The sequence below is a fragment of the Cariama cristata genome, unplaced genomic scaffold, assembly GCF_000690535.1.
Source record: "Cariama cristata isolate BGI_N322 unplaced genomic scaffold, ASM69053v1 scaffold1448, whole genome shotgun sequence".
NCBI classification, from domain to species: domain Eukaryota; kingdom Metazoa; phylum Chordata; class Aves; order Cariamiformes; family Cariamidae; genus Cariama; species Cariama cristata.
Genome location: NW_009631466.1, coordinates 47,145 through 62,036, shown reverse-complemented (window position 1 = coordinate 62,036; position 14,892 = coordinate 47,145). Strand labels below are relative to the sequence as shown.

General features: G+C 42.6%; 1 protein-coding gene across 1 annotated transcript in view; it reads right to left on the bottom strand.

Moving 5' to 3' along the window:
* LOC104166126 (T-lymphoma invasion and metastasis-inducing protein 2-like) overlaps positions 1–6,893 on the bottom strand; it is a gene marked incomplete at its 3' end in the record, with an annotated part of 41,411 nt that extends 34,518 nt beyond the window's left edge. Inside the window, exons 1-2 of the mRNA XM_009705955.1 lie at positions 6,782–6,893; positions 4,543–5,745 (exon numbers count right to left, since the gene is read on the bottom strand). Of these exons, the coding sequence (XP_009704257.1) occupies positions 4,543–5,739 (1,197 nt within the window). The remainder of the gene's footprint in view (positions 1–4,542; positions 5,746–6,781) is intronic.
* Between the last annotated feature and the right edge of the window lie 7,999 nt (positions 6,894–14,892).

The following is a 14,892-nucleotide window of genomic DNA, read 5'->3' as shown; positions in this document are numbered from 1 at the left end:
ACTTGATACTCCTCAAAACTGCAGCGGAAAAGCTCTGCTGTGTTTTGATAGCATCAGGACCTCCAATGCACAGCCAAGAGCAACAGTGGGGTCACAGACCATCCCATGCGTCGCCGGCGAAGCCACTTCTCAAGCAGCAGGACACCGGTGGTCCTGGCCTCGCAAAAGCCAACTTGAACCAAAACCCATGTTCTCTTATGGTACGCTGAAGTCCAAGTCTGGCTTTTCAGATCACTGTGTCTGGCAAAAAGGGTCCAGTTCTCCTGGTAATGGAGCACGTTCCTCAAATCTTATTGCAGTGTGTTAAACAGCATTCTCTGAGAGTAACTTCCTAAACATCAACGGTTTTGCTTTTTATACGGTAAAGGGAGGGAAATCACGGTGGGGAATAATCACGTAACGTGTTTAAGCCCACAAAGCGACCGTACAACATGGATCGTACAACTGCACCAGGCATCTGCAGTTCGGTGGGAAAATGGAAGCTTTCTTCACCCTCTTTTTAATTACTGTCACTGCACATGTGTGCCAAAATCCTGTATTTTAATTGTTTGACTATTCTCCAGGAACTGCCAGTGTCCTCTAGAAAACATTAACATACAGTTTATTAAGAATATTCAGGGGTTGGACTAGATGACCCTTAAAGGTCCCTTCCAACCCAAAGCATTCTATGATTCTATGAATATGTATTTCTTTCAGTCCCAAAGCACTAGTAAGGAAAACAACATGAGACGCACACAGAAGAAAGTGTCTGCTGTGAAGGGTCACTCATGGACAACAAGCATTAACGAAAAGGGTGGGATACAACCTGTCCGTGAACAGCCACTAACCACATCCTATGTTTTCTCCACGCACACAGAAAGAGTAGAATTGAGGAAGTACCAGAGCAGAGTAAATGGACAAAGGATCCAAAATGAATATATACACTTCACCATGACAACATCACTTGTATTTGATTTTTTTTAAAAGAACAGAATCGGCAGTCATGCACTCTCTGCTGGTCCTCAGAGAGACTCTCACTGTAGCAGTATCTGATCACCGCCGAAAAGGTCTGACCCAAATTGCCGCTGGTGGTGGTTTCCCTGCCAGGTGACTTTCTGCTTGTTTTCCCTCTGTTGTATCTAGCGATGATATAGAAAACTATGACCATTTCTGCTCAGCTGCATTCAAGCAGATCTCTCCATGTCTGAGCTATACCCTGGAATAGTCATAAATAATGCAAAAGATAAAGTGGCTAACTAAGATACCAATTAGACAAAGTGACACATGTAATAATTAGCTGTAAAGAACAGTGCAGGAAACAATGCAGCCTGCTAAATTCATTAGGACCCAAGCTGAAAGTAGACTCTAATACCAGTTTTCAAGCCAAATAAAGACGTTGTCTCAATGTATCTTTCTTTTAAATTCTCTTTACACCACACTTCAGGGCTCTGCCTCATAAAGTCAGGAAACTTTAGAAATTATTCCCATAAAGAAGCTATTTACTTCCTTGAAGAACCAATCTGCAGCAGCTGTTTCTGGTAGCTGGATTTTCATTTTACACAGCGTTTCCTCATTTTCTCCATGTTACACAGTTGCACACTGAGTTTACACTACACCTTTAAGAAGCAGCTGGCTGTGTAACAACTCTGCCTAAAATCTGTCCGCAGATCTCATATACATCACATGTACCTTGCTGCTCACACACTGGGATACAGCATCTCCCCAATGTCATTTCAGCAAGGATTAAACTAAATGAGGACATGCCATGCAGTAGAGTACCAGCGATGGATTAAGCGAACGCATCAGGACACCCTCATGCAACAAAAGCCAGGACACGGCACAGAACGACTGCAAGTCTTGATGTGAAATCATTCAAACGCAATTCCAGGAGATATCAGATCAAGTATCAGATCAAGTCAGATATAAGGAAACATTCAAGTCACTGGACAGGGCACAGCCGAGGGCTCCTCTGGAATACCCTATATCTAAATCTGGTTATGAATGATTTAAAATAGGTGCCAAGGAAGGGTGCCAGAACGAAAAGGAAACAGACTTCCTCTCTTAAGACAGGAGACCAAAGACAGTCTGCATAGCACCACAAACACAGGCTGAGAAAAGATACCATTTCTCTCTTTAAATAAATCGTAACAGATGAAACGATAGGGAAGAATACCTAATGTAGCGGACAATATTGGTATCAGAACAAACTGGCTGGGACTACATTTACCCTGCGGATTGGTGAGCAGCAGAGTAAAAGGGTTTGGAAACAGCCTTCAAGATGGGGAAAAGCCCACCTGATTTTAAGCAGTAGTTTGTTCATAAAGGGGATTAAACTCCACCACATTTCTAGTGGCAAGGGACTGCCCTCAATATCCCAAGATGGTGCCTCCTGGTCCTGCATCGCCGTGAAGCAGGACGCTTGGCTACCTTGTTTCCATTGGGGCAGCCAGAGGGATCTATCGACTCCACCAGCACTGGTGCTCAGGTCTACTTATAGGGAAATATTCCAGTTTTCACCTAAGCTCAAGCCCAAGTGACTCACAATAACGTACTGACAAAGGGACATGTTGTTCAGAGCAAAGCACGGAGGCTACAGTCACTGTGATGAACAGTCCTACAAACGGGGACTACCCATTGGACAGATCACAACCGCGCACGGTACTTCTGCGTTTTTAAGCCAAAGGACCCGGTGAGAGTATAATCGTTACCAAACTACAACACGGCAACCCCCAGAAGAGATGGCAGGTTAATCAAACCATGCAAGGTGGAAAGAAGTTGACCAAGCTTCACAAAGAAGGCAAAATCATAAAGCATTTGCTACCTGTCTTATCCTTCCTGTCACTGGATACTTGTCTGATAAAAACCAATGACTATTTCCTATGCCTTTTTCTAAGAAATCACCATTTTTGGAGCTAGGGCTGATTTTCTTCTACCAGAATCAGATTCAAGCTTGGCGCAATCTCGCCATCCACATTTCCTTGCTGTGTCTGAAGTCAGTTCACTGCACAATGAATTCAAAACAGCTATGAATTTTGCACCACAAATACCATTCTGAAAATGTCATAACTAAGTAATACATGACAAAAGTCTGGGATGCAGAGATCGTATGTAAAGCCTGGCTGTAAAATCCAGAACAGCTACAGATGTCGAAACTGGTGAAGAATCCTGGCACAAGGCACTGAGGCTCTTCATCGATTCCACGTTTTCTGCCTTCTCTTTCACAGCTGAGAAAGAAGGTGAAAAGAGAGCATCTGATAAAATACACAAGCACCAACTCACAAAAGAAGTGATCCAAATAAACAGCTTTCGTTTTCATTTTTCCATTTCTGTAGCCCTTACCTAGGATTTGTGCTGTCAAACCTTAGGCTGACCTCATTTCTGAGCCTAAGGGTCCGTCAGAGTTTTACATTGCAATGACAGATGTCTCCTAAGTAGGCACCTGTCTGAATTTCCAACACGGGAGACAGCGTTTGCTCTACATGCCACACAAAGCCTATGCTATGATCTACCGCTTAGCTGCTGCCTAAGTTGCAGAAGTAGGCATTCCTTTCGCTCTCCGCTCATTTCTGAAGTGGTCAGCACCCCAATGCTGCTGAAAGGGAGCAGATCCTCCATTTACAGAAGCACAGTGACTCTTCCTGTATGAGAAACACTAGGGAAGACTTAAAAAAAAAAAAAAAAATCCAAACCCCAAAACCGTCTCTGCCCTCCATCTCAGCTTGCAAACTTATGTGCGGAAGTCCAGGCACAGTCTGGCATTTAAAGAGCTGATTCTGGGACCAACATCTAGAGATAAGAATTTCATTCCTGACCACAGGCATCCTAAATTCCTGTTAATGGGATTAGCCTTAAATTCTTCTAAAGAAACATCCCTTCCCTCCCTCTTGCCCTCCTCCCATCTCCTTCACAGCACCATCTCCCAGCAAGCCAGATGGCAACTCAAGCTTTTCCATCTGGTGAACTAAGCTGACGTGCGGGAAGGAGGAGGGCACGCCATGTCATGCCTTCCGAGGAGGTGGAGACAGACCCAGCAGCTCTGGTTGACACCCTACGGTTGCTTGCCTTGCTAGAGATGGACTGATAATTAAACCAAACTGAAGCCAGTAATACAAATAGGGAATACCTGCAAAGATATTTATAACATCCTGCTTCTACTGTTCCTTCCTTGCACTCTTTAGATAACATATGCTGATTCATACATATACCTAGGTTATATTTTCATAGTGGAAATAAAGAGAAGGCTTAAAAACTCCAAGTCACTCTTTAACTAGTGCAACGATTTCAAAAGCTAATTCACTGAGAGATTAGGCTGCAGAGATTGGAGTTAGCTAAGAAGGTGACAAAATAGGAAGGGAAAATTTGTACACACAAGCGTTTATCTTTTTTTGCTGTTGATGTTTCAGACAGTGCCAGGGATGCAACACTTCTCAGAATTCCACAAACTACTACATGAAATTAGCAAGTAATTACCCTGCGAGAAGGACAAACATGATGCAATCACTACATTTATAAGAGGAACCTACAAACCAACTTTCAGGCACGTAGGCTGGGAGTTGTACATACCTGCAGCTTCCTTTTCTTCCTCGAGAGACTTCCCGTCCAGTCACTGATGCGTCGCATTCGGTTTTTTAATGTATCCTTCTTGGATGCATCCTCGCTGAGGGGCTTGGACTTTCTGCATGGGAGTGTGTAGGAGGAGTAATGTGCAGGACTTCCCTGCTCTACCCTGGAGGGAACATCAATGTCTGAGGCAAATGAGACACGGTTGCTCAAGCTACCATGAGTGTCGATATACTCATCAGACAGCCTGATCCCAGGTGGAGGAGTGCTTTCCAAATTTGTATCCTTATAGAGATCTCGAAGTGAGGAAAGAGATGAACTTTGGTTGAAGGACTTCTTGTTGTCGCTTGCTGGGAAACTGGCATGAATGCTTGTATCTGGAGTGCTCCTGGTTAAATATGGACCATCCAACTCATTGATATCCCCAGCATTTCCCCACAGAGAGTCATACCATGAAGACTCGGAGCTGAGGGAGCTTCCTTTACTAGATCGAAGCCTTGAATCAGTAGGTGACAGATGATGGCTTGAAGAACAGTCTGCGCTGGAGTTCCTCCTGACGTCGAGCAGCTTATTTGGCTTAGATTCCAAGGCAGGCGAATATCTCAGCAACTGGACAGGTCCAGTGGACTCCTCGGTTGGTACCTTGCTGTTGCTGCTGTTGTGGAACTCGACCCTCAAGCAACCATCCAGCTTCCCCAGCGTTTTAATGAGAACTTTCGGACTCCTTCTGTCCTCTGATGGGGAGGTTGATGCAAGACCCTCATTCTTTCCGTAGCAATTTAAGATGTGTCCATTGCATTCTCGAGAGGCAGCATGATTACTTCCAGCTTGAAGGCCAGCATAGTGGAAACCATTCTCGGGCAAAAACACTGCATTATTTCCTTGGCAGTAGTCCCCTGAGACGTTTGTCCTGTGTTTGGCATGGGCATTGCTTTTAGAGACCTTCACCACAGTGTCACCGAGTCTAGATGAATAAGGCTGACTACTCTTGAAGTGCGAAAGGCAGCTTCTGGCAAGGGACCTTGATTTGTAGTTTGGGCCACCACTGGTATGTCCCCATCCATGCACAGAGCAAGATTTTTCATCTTTAGCATGAATGCTGCGAATTTTCAGAGAGCAAGGCTTCTGCTTGGCACCAGCTATAGCAGCAGTATGATTTTTTGATCCCTGAAGACTGTATTGGCTTTCTGAATTCCCCATTTTCCACTAAATTAAGAAGAGTTTCATTAGAAACAATGGCTAGAAGACAGAGCAAAAAGTAACAGACCAATTTTACCCTCTACACAGGAAAGTGTCTTTTTAAAAATGAAATGAAACAATTGTTTCCAAAAAAGCCATTAAATAGCCATTTACAACATTAAATTCATAACTGAACTTATTTTAGGGGCAGGCTCGGAAAGCCTATTCTCTGTATGGTTCATTACCCTCCTGTTACAAAGCTGGAATCTAACTCCATTGAAATCATGTCAACACCTTTCTCCACCCACACCCTTGGCAACATCCTTTTCTTATAACTTATAAAATCTCTGGCTCCCAAGAACAATGGCATAATGAAAGGGAGACAGCAAGATAATCATAACTTAGATGTAAAGTGAACAGTAGTTTCAGAGAAATCCCTTCTGCCAGGAGACAAGCCCACTGCAGTTTCAGCTTGATTGGTTTCTGTGCAACCAAGTGTTGCCTCAATGAACTGTTCAGCAAACCCCAACTTTGGGTTTGAATGGAGTCAATCCAGGAGAAAGGAAAACAACAAATGAAAAATAACTTAGCGAATAGCCTCATCTTCCTTTACAGTACAAAACTGCATTATGTTCGTTCAGCATGGCACAGTTCGATAGTTCACTTAGTAAAACCCTCTTCAACTTTTTACTGAATTCCCAGTGAACAGCACACACTGGAGCAGTCCAATTGCCCCAGTGAGATGACTGAAGATTTTCAATCCACATAAACTGTACCCCAAAGTAAAAAAGATCAATCTGTTCTTTTTGTTACTTGGAGTGAATCTCCACTGTTTGTAATTTACAGAAACAACATCAAAGTGCTTTTTCCATTGGCACTTTGCACATCAGATCTCAGACTATCACTCCTTGGAGAACACACTGCAGCCTCATTAAAATTTTGTCAGAATAAGTTGTTATGAAAGCACAATCTTATTTTCTAGAGTTCGTATAGATTTTAACATCCCTACTTCTAGCCCTTAGCACTTCTAGATGGAAAGCATAGTATAAAACGAAGAGTAAACCTGTAGGATCACTCTTAAAGACAGGCACGGTTAGCAGTTAGCACACTCTGCATTGTCTTCTTGGCCAGCCGCTACACTTGCCAAAACCAGGATGGAGTAGCACGCAGCCTTCCTAGAAAACACCAAAAAGACAAAAAAGAGGGTTTTCAGTCAAGTAGAACTTACACTTTACTCCAGCTGTAAGTAAAATGAATACCAAAAAAAAGTCAGACTGAAGTTACAAATGGAGAAGAGAGGTCTGGTTAAGTTAGGGTAAACTTTGAGTCCCCTCTAGTTTTCTTTTTGGAAGACCAGTTACAGACGTAGGATTGTGCAGTGATCCATTACGACGTGGACCAAACTGATTGGAGCAATGTCCCGCAGCATCTGTTTATCCTTCCCCATGCCTGGATTCCAACTCTGACCCTTGCAGCGAAAGGCCACTGCGCAATTCACTCCACCAACCAACCGCTCAGCAACCTCCTTCTTTAGGTTTATTCTGGTTTTAAGTTAATCTGCCAGTAAACTAAGAAAAAGGCAGCACCAAGCACTGCACATACCCAAAGGTAACAAGACCCAAGTTCTTCCTGACCATCTGAACGTGTTGGCTCTTCCCTTGGCACACAAAGCTTGCAACTCAAAACCAAAGGACAGAAGCTGAATCTCAGAGAACACACCAGCAGTTTAGGGATTGAAACACTCAGTAGAAAAGAAGCTGTACAAAATCTTCAGCTCAGTTTTGAAACGTATGTTTTAGCTAGAAATCATTCTCAGTACACTACCCCCAAAAATATTCTTTTCTGCATAAATTCAGTGGCTACTGTTCATAATTTTCAATCGAACATGCAGAGTTTTGCTCTTTTTGACTCATTCCGTGGCTATTTACTGTATAAGAACCTTGAATATATTTAAAGGAATTCACTAGTAACCTAGGTATTTTGCTAACCTTACCAAAAACAAAGGTAAAAGTTGCAAATTAGAACTAAAACCAGTCTCAACAGCAAGCCTAGAAGAAGGTTAGCAAATAAATGACTTAAAAGAGAAATATCCTTCTGGATCACGCTAGAGACGCTACAGACCTATAAACACCAATTCATGGCTGTTATCACAAAGGTATTTGATAAAACAGATAAGCCACAGAAATTTCATCTTACACTCCACCCCAAAAAAGAAAATCTGTTTAACTTGCTTATTCTCTCTAACAGTTTGGAAGGCTGCTATTTAGGACACCCTTGCCTTGCAGGTTTGATGCTGCTAAGTGCATCCATTTATGTAAAGAGTTTTAAAAATGTCACATGTAACATGGATTGAACAAAAGACTTTTGATTCAGGGTAAACAGAAGACAACACACAAACTTCCTAAGCTCCAAGCTACTGAACAAATTGCAAACCCCCAGCAAAACTGCCTTCCTCGATCCAGGAGGCACAGTCCACAAACAAGCAATGAGTTTACATTCAGAATTCTTCATCTGGGAGCAGAAAGTACATTCAACAAGGGGGCTTTGAAGGGCTTATATCTATTCATAAGGGAACACTGAACCCAATTTGTCTAAAGAAACAGGCAAAAAGACCATCTGGTCTCCATAGTGATTGTGCAATGGTTAAGTAATCCTTTTAACAGAGTAGGTAGGGAGCAAGCTGCCGTCATGAACCTCAGAAGATAGACATTCAATTCGTCAAGGCTCGAGCCGCTGCTACCAGCGTCCATTGTGCAGGTCTGATCCAATACACAGGTCACATAATGGGTGAACGAATAAATTTATCTCAGGGTACAATGTCTACAAAACAGCTTCTCAGTCTGTGCAGGAATCAGTCAGCAGTACAACAGAACAGTCAATAAATCCCATAGAAATAGCCCTGAGGAATTTTTCTCAGCATCCCAGCCATCCAGAAAGCTACAGCAGGCTAAACATTTGCTGCAATAACCCACTGGGGCATCTGCGAGGCTGCACAAAGACCGTCACCCTGAAAATCAGCTGCGATGCTTTTCTCTTGCCTCACACTTGTGTAGTCATTTTCTTTCTGTTAATTACAACGAGGAGGAGCAGAGCGGGTCAGCTTGTGCCCAAAGGCAGTGGGATGTTGGGGTAAGGGGATGGTCATGGATAAGCTCACTCCAAACCCTCACATATTTTACAGTTTGAAATGGGGAAGTACTGGAAATTACAGTGCAAGGGACAGAGTTCAGCTTTACTTATATCTCTCGCAGCAACCTACCACTGCAGAACACAACGTGCTTTTCTCTCTTCCTATGCAGAGGGATGAATATTTCTTGTGAGCAAAATCAGTTTCTATGAATACTTTCTGCAATTATAACCAGCACATTTAGAAAGCAGTTCACTGCGCCTGAAGATGTCTATTAAGAGTTTATTTGCTTTCAATTATATCCACATTCCCCCAAAAAGACATTTTTAATCCTCACCCTGGTTCCCCTTAACACATTCAAAAAACACAGCTATGCAAACATACTAATCCGGGAACCCCACCATCTCCACCACACCCAATAATTAATGCAAATCATAACCTCAGAGCTAAAAACGTATTTCCCCACCTTGGGGCTTCTCCACATAAAGTTCCCCGAGACTTTTTCAGCTCTGAAAAACAAACACGCAAGCTCAGGAGTTGTTCCGGAGAAGCGCCTGCCACCAAGGTTCCCTCATTAATATCCTCGTATATTATAAATGCTAGAGGGGGAAACGCCTTTCTTAAGATTAAGGCGAGTGCAAGTACAAGTAATGCTCTGCAATTGCATGGGTGCTTTCCTCCCACTTTTAATCTCTCATAATAAAAGTTTACAAAGCTTGACTCGTGAACCATATAACAAGCAAAACTGAATCCTAACAATAATATCCCAGTACTAGGTTTGCTTATGAGATATAACAAGGAATTATTAGATTATGAATTAGCGGGAGATCCGAGTCAAAGGAAACAGGCTCCTGTGCTGGTCTCATCCACGACAGCGGGAGCACACACCAAACATCATTTCGCTGCTGCCAGTCGTCTGCTTCCAGTACAGTTGCACAAACCAGGCTGCGATTCTACAAAACTACAGGTCATAAAAAAGCAAGCTCCAGACTGATGGGAGGTGAGCACAGAGCTGTAAGGAGACCATTGGACAGTGGCCATATATCAATTATGAAAAGGCAAGAGATTGTGGTAGCATCTTCCCAGGGAGGGTCAGCAGATTTCCCTGGCTGGGACTGACAATCTCATCACCCAGGGTGTTGTAAGAGCTTAACTAACGTCAGCCCTAGCAATGTTAAGCTTTAGCCTGGATCAAGAAGTTACCCTCATGAGACATGAACACATGCACCAAAGCTATCTCTCTGATGTATTTTGATGTCTTTATTCCTCTGGACGGCTGGTGACAACAAACTTTCACTGGCAGATCTACAATAAGGGATCTACAAACTATTTAATCCCTCCTGAAGCTTCCCCAAAAATCTACTGATGAGGTACAGGGAAGTTGATGCTCACTTCACTAAACAAGGCATCAGTGCAAAAACGGCTAAAACAACAACAACAAGATTGGTGCAGATGAGGATAACATCATCCCACCAAATTAGCACCACTGACTGAGGACTCATTAAGAAATGCAGGAACTCATGAGAGTCTTCAGCATTACCAGAAACAGTAACTATGCACAGCGGAAGAGCTTAAATTTAAAATCTCCTGTCTTTAATGAGAAAAAGGATTTTAAAAGAAGAGCTAGATTAAGAGCTAGAAAATAGGTAAGAGCTAGAGCTAGTTGCCTTACCCCTAAAAAATAAGAGCCTACATCTCTTCAGTTCGTTACGACGACACACCAGAACACTGTTTAAACTTTCTAAGAAGGTCTTTCCTTGAGGAAAGGACAGAAAATTATTCAAGAAAGAAATAAGCTAACCAAGTATTTTATTCCTACTTGTAGCTTAAGCAGCAACCATGTGTCCCAACCTCTTCAGACTTTTTTCATCAACAGGAAGATCGTTACCTGCACCAGTGCGGTACCTTTCAGCGGGCGTAGGACCAATTCTCGAGTACCTACCACTGGACATTGTCCCTCACAGCCATCCACACGGGTACACACGTTTGCCAAAGAAAGACAGAGCTTCAACTCACTTTGCAGCAATATAAATACTTAGACAAAGGGCCTTTATACGCAAAGGGCAGAGTATATCGCACTAAGTACTCTCTAGTGATGAAGCAAGAGGAAAGAGTTATGCGTGCTTTCTGCTGTGTTTGAAGACCCTATTTCCAGAAGGGCAGGTAAGAACAGTCGACTGCAGAGCGGGACTGCGAGAACAACCTCTGGACTGCCAACGGCGGAGCGGGAAGGCATGGAGAGGAGAACCAGCAGCGCCAGGGTCTTTACGAAGGCTCTGCGTGCTGGTTCATAGCGCACCATAGGAGACTGTCATCAGGATTTGTGGAGCTGGGCTAATGGGAGAATTTGAAAGTACTTCAGAGCAATAAAAAAGGAAACAGAAAGCCTCTTCATTTCTATGAAATGACCAACTTGTTTTCTTTTAACAGCAGATCTAGTTAGAAATGTTGCAGGCTTTGATGTACAGCAACTACGTTAGTGTTTTTTACATCAGGAAAAGCTTTTTTTGTTTTTTTAATTGACCAAGTAATTCCTATTTTTTCTTTCAAACTACTTTTACATTCTCTTTCACTTAATGGTTAAAACATCATCCATTTTAAATGGCTTATAAAGTCTTAGAAATCGTATATAACCATCTTTCAGATACTAACGTGTTCCTAAGTTTCGCAAAGAATCAATGTGTTTTGTGAATTCTTACAGGGATACAGAATTACAGGTTTAAAGTTTTCACTAACTTTTAATCTACTTTGGGTTTTAATATGAAAGCAATACAGGATGCTAGAATGTGAACCTGCTCTCCCCTTCCCGCACGGCTGTGTATGGACGGATACGTGAAATTAATGAGAGAGGCAGGTTAGCACAACACTGTAGCTGGATTAAATGTGGAGTTTCTTACTGGAAACAATTTACTGTATTTTTTAGAACTACGCACTTTGGTCACATGCTTCCACAAATCAGAAGCAGATTTCTTATTCCTGCAATCTCAATCACATTCCTATTACAAAAATATACCATAATAATTATACCGTGGTATTCTTGGCAGGATACTCTGCCTTATACACCACTGTATTCAAAGAATGAATAACCAAAACACCACAAGTATGTCTTTCTTTAAAAAAAAAAAATAGTACTACTTTGCCTTAAAAATCCAATTTGAAGTCAAAATTCCTCACTCACTCATTAGTCTCTTTAGAGTTACAGCCTTCTGTATTAGGAACTGTTTAGCAGCTCACAGATCAATTTAAAAGCAATCATTTTTCTCATTAAACATAAGTAGTCATTATGACCCCAGACACTGCTTTTCATGAATCACACCTACTTTGCATATAGACTTCTAATTTCACAGTTGAAGCAAGAAAGGGACAATCTCCTTTTCTAGTTCCTTCTCTTAAAATAACATTAATCCCAACAGGTCTACACTGCATCACAGATGTTTCACATTAAGAATTACACATCCCTACCTGGGACACGATTCCTTCTTTCACTCGACTCATCCTTCTAGGTCCAAGACATTAGCAGCTTCATTAAATTATGCTTTATAGCTTTCAGGTTAGCGCAATATGGAAAGCTGAGTCAAGCCTGAAGATCCTTATCTTATTACACCAGTGCTGATACAATCTAAATCTCTAGGGACTTATTTTTCTTTGACAGGAAAAACAAATTTCACCATTTGTAAGTGTTATTGAATTTATACACAATGGCTAAAGTGCACATCCATTCAAATAAAAGCCATTAAGCTTGTTAAAAAAAAAAAAAAACACCACCAACAACAAAAAAACAAACCAACAAGTGCCAGCTAAGATCTTGGCTTAATGCAGTAGCTGCAGTACTTAAAGAGTTGATATGTCAAAGTGTCTATTTTCTGCCCTTGAAGGGGAAACGAACTCAGTGATCTGAAAGGTCTTTTCTTCTCCACCTACTCTGGTTGTAAGCATACTGCCAGGTCCTGATGCAGGTTAACACAGTGCTTTCAAGGGATTTCAAGGCCTGGGGAGGGGAGGATGGTGGACCTGAAAGGAGCCAAGATGCTCCACGCATGGGAGCCTCAGCTCCAGCCTCACTGCCCACCCTGGGCTCTGGAGTTAACAACAGGTCAGAGACCAAGATCAGGTCTGCAGACCTCCTGCCCAAGCTTAGACAAACTCCTGAAGAAGTTTCTGCCTCAGTCCCCCTTACTCATGCTAACAACTGGAGGTGAGACTAGGGCTTTCTGGTCAAACTGGGATTCCCAAATCTCCACCAGGAACATCTGCCCTTCTCCTCTCTTGTCTGCTTCAGTAGCAACCAGCTCATGCGATCAAGTACAACCATAGTCAGCAGGCAGCTACGGGGATATTCTCTCACAGGGACCCACCCAAAAGCATAGGTGCCAAAATATCAGCTTTGGAGAGGGTAGGATAAAGGTTATTTTTGGACAAGGACCCAGTTTTACAGCAGCCCCGTAGACCTTACCAAAAGGTGAAGCAAATGGCAGCAAAGACAAGCAATTCCAGGCAGGAACATTAACCCATTCTGCTCCCAAAGCCCCTTTTTTGGTGTAACACCTTCCAAGTCTATCAGACCAATTCTTAATCCTTGGCACCAGAGAAAAACTTCCAGTAGCAACTGGTAGGACAGCATGCTTCAGGCTGCGGGACAGGGACTGGGACGGGTGTGGGACTGCCTGCCTGCCACCTATTACACAGCCCACTCCACAAACAGGAGAGGGAAACCAGGCTGCATTTGGCATAGTCTTCTCTACTTCTCAGTTTACACATTCATAAACACCCCAGGGTGTCGATTCCAACGTAAATGCTTTCCCACCTTCAGCCCTGGGACTTCCTGAAGAGGATAGAGGATCTGGGAGTTAGACACCAGAAGCAAACTTGAGACACAGTCCTTTGGAAAATTAAAAGCAGATCTTGATTTCTGCATGTCAAGAGCCCTCCAGCACTATCACAGCTTAGGGCTTCCTTTCCTTTACTCCTGTAGTACCTGCACATTACTCGCATGTTAAAAGAATAAAAAAGTACACCGAGGATTAGGTTTCCCCACTAAAACACTTGCTTTGTAGCTTCACAGCTAGAGAGTGCCCTATTTAGAGACAGTCCTCTCTTCCATGGTGTGTGGATACCCTTTTGTGTTAACGGAGATCAGATAAAAAAAAATTTCCATCCCCTGCCTCTAACTAGTGATTTGCTATACATTGTATAATGTTACCAAATCATCTACCCTAAAGGGAAAGAAATGCACAATTTCCAGAATGAAGTATGAAGTCATCAGTGTACAAAATTAAGTCTGTGACCACATCAGCAACAAGCGCAAACAAAGTAGCAAACTTTGGTTGCATTGCACAAGCAATTAATCACCCCCCCCTTAAAAAAAGCAAGCATCGGGGGAAGTTACTTCTCCAATTCTTGGGCATTTCCCTCTTTTTTCTGTGCCACGGAATGTAGCATTTTCACAATTTGTGTACAATTATGTATTAAATCTACATAGTATTAAAAATCTATGTAGAAAGATCAAAACCTGCGCAGGACCTACCTCTGCCAGATGCGGCAGCTCTGGTTTTCCAAATTATCCCAGTTCAGTGGTAGTACTGGTGTTGACTGAAACTTTTTCCTCTAACACTTCACAAATACTTGCTTGGGTACACAGCCTATTTATTACAAGTTACTTGTAAGCATTAGCGAGAATAGACAGAATAACAAAAAAGAAAAGATTCAGGGGGATTATTAATCATATTGTATTAGAAGAGTCACTTTAATGTTGCAGAAACTGTAGCCCTCTCATACTTTCTCATATTTTGCCTTAAAAATAAAATCCAGCCCCGTCGTAGCAGAGCTGTAAAACGATCCTAGTGGTGGCTTATTTAGCAATTCAGGCAATTGAGTTTGACAGATGATCACCGAGAACTGTTTTCTGGAGGAAAACCATTCATCTTGGGCGCAGCCGGCGATAGCAGACGCAGCGCGGGGGCTGCAAGTCCTGGCACTGCGACTGCCTGCTCTGCCCTCCGCTTTCAGAACCTTCCCAAGCCTCTCCTCGCTTTTCTTTCAGTTCCTTC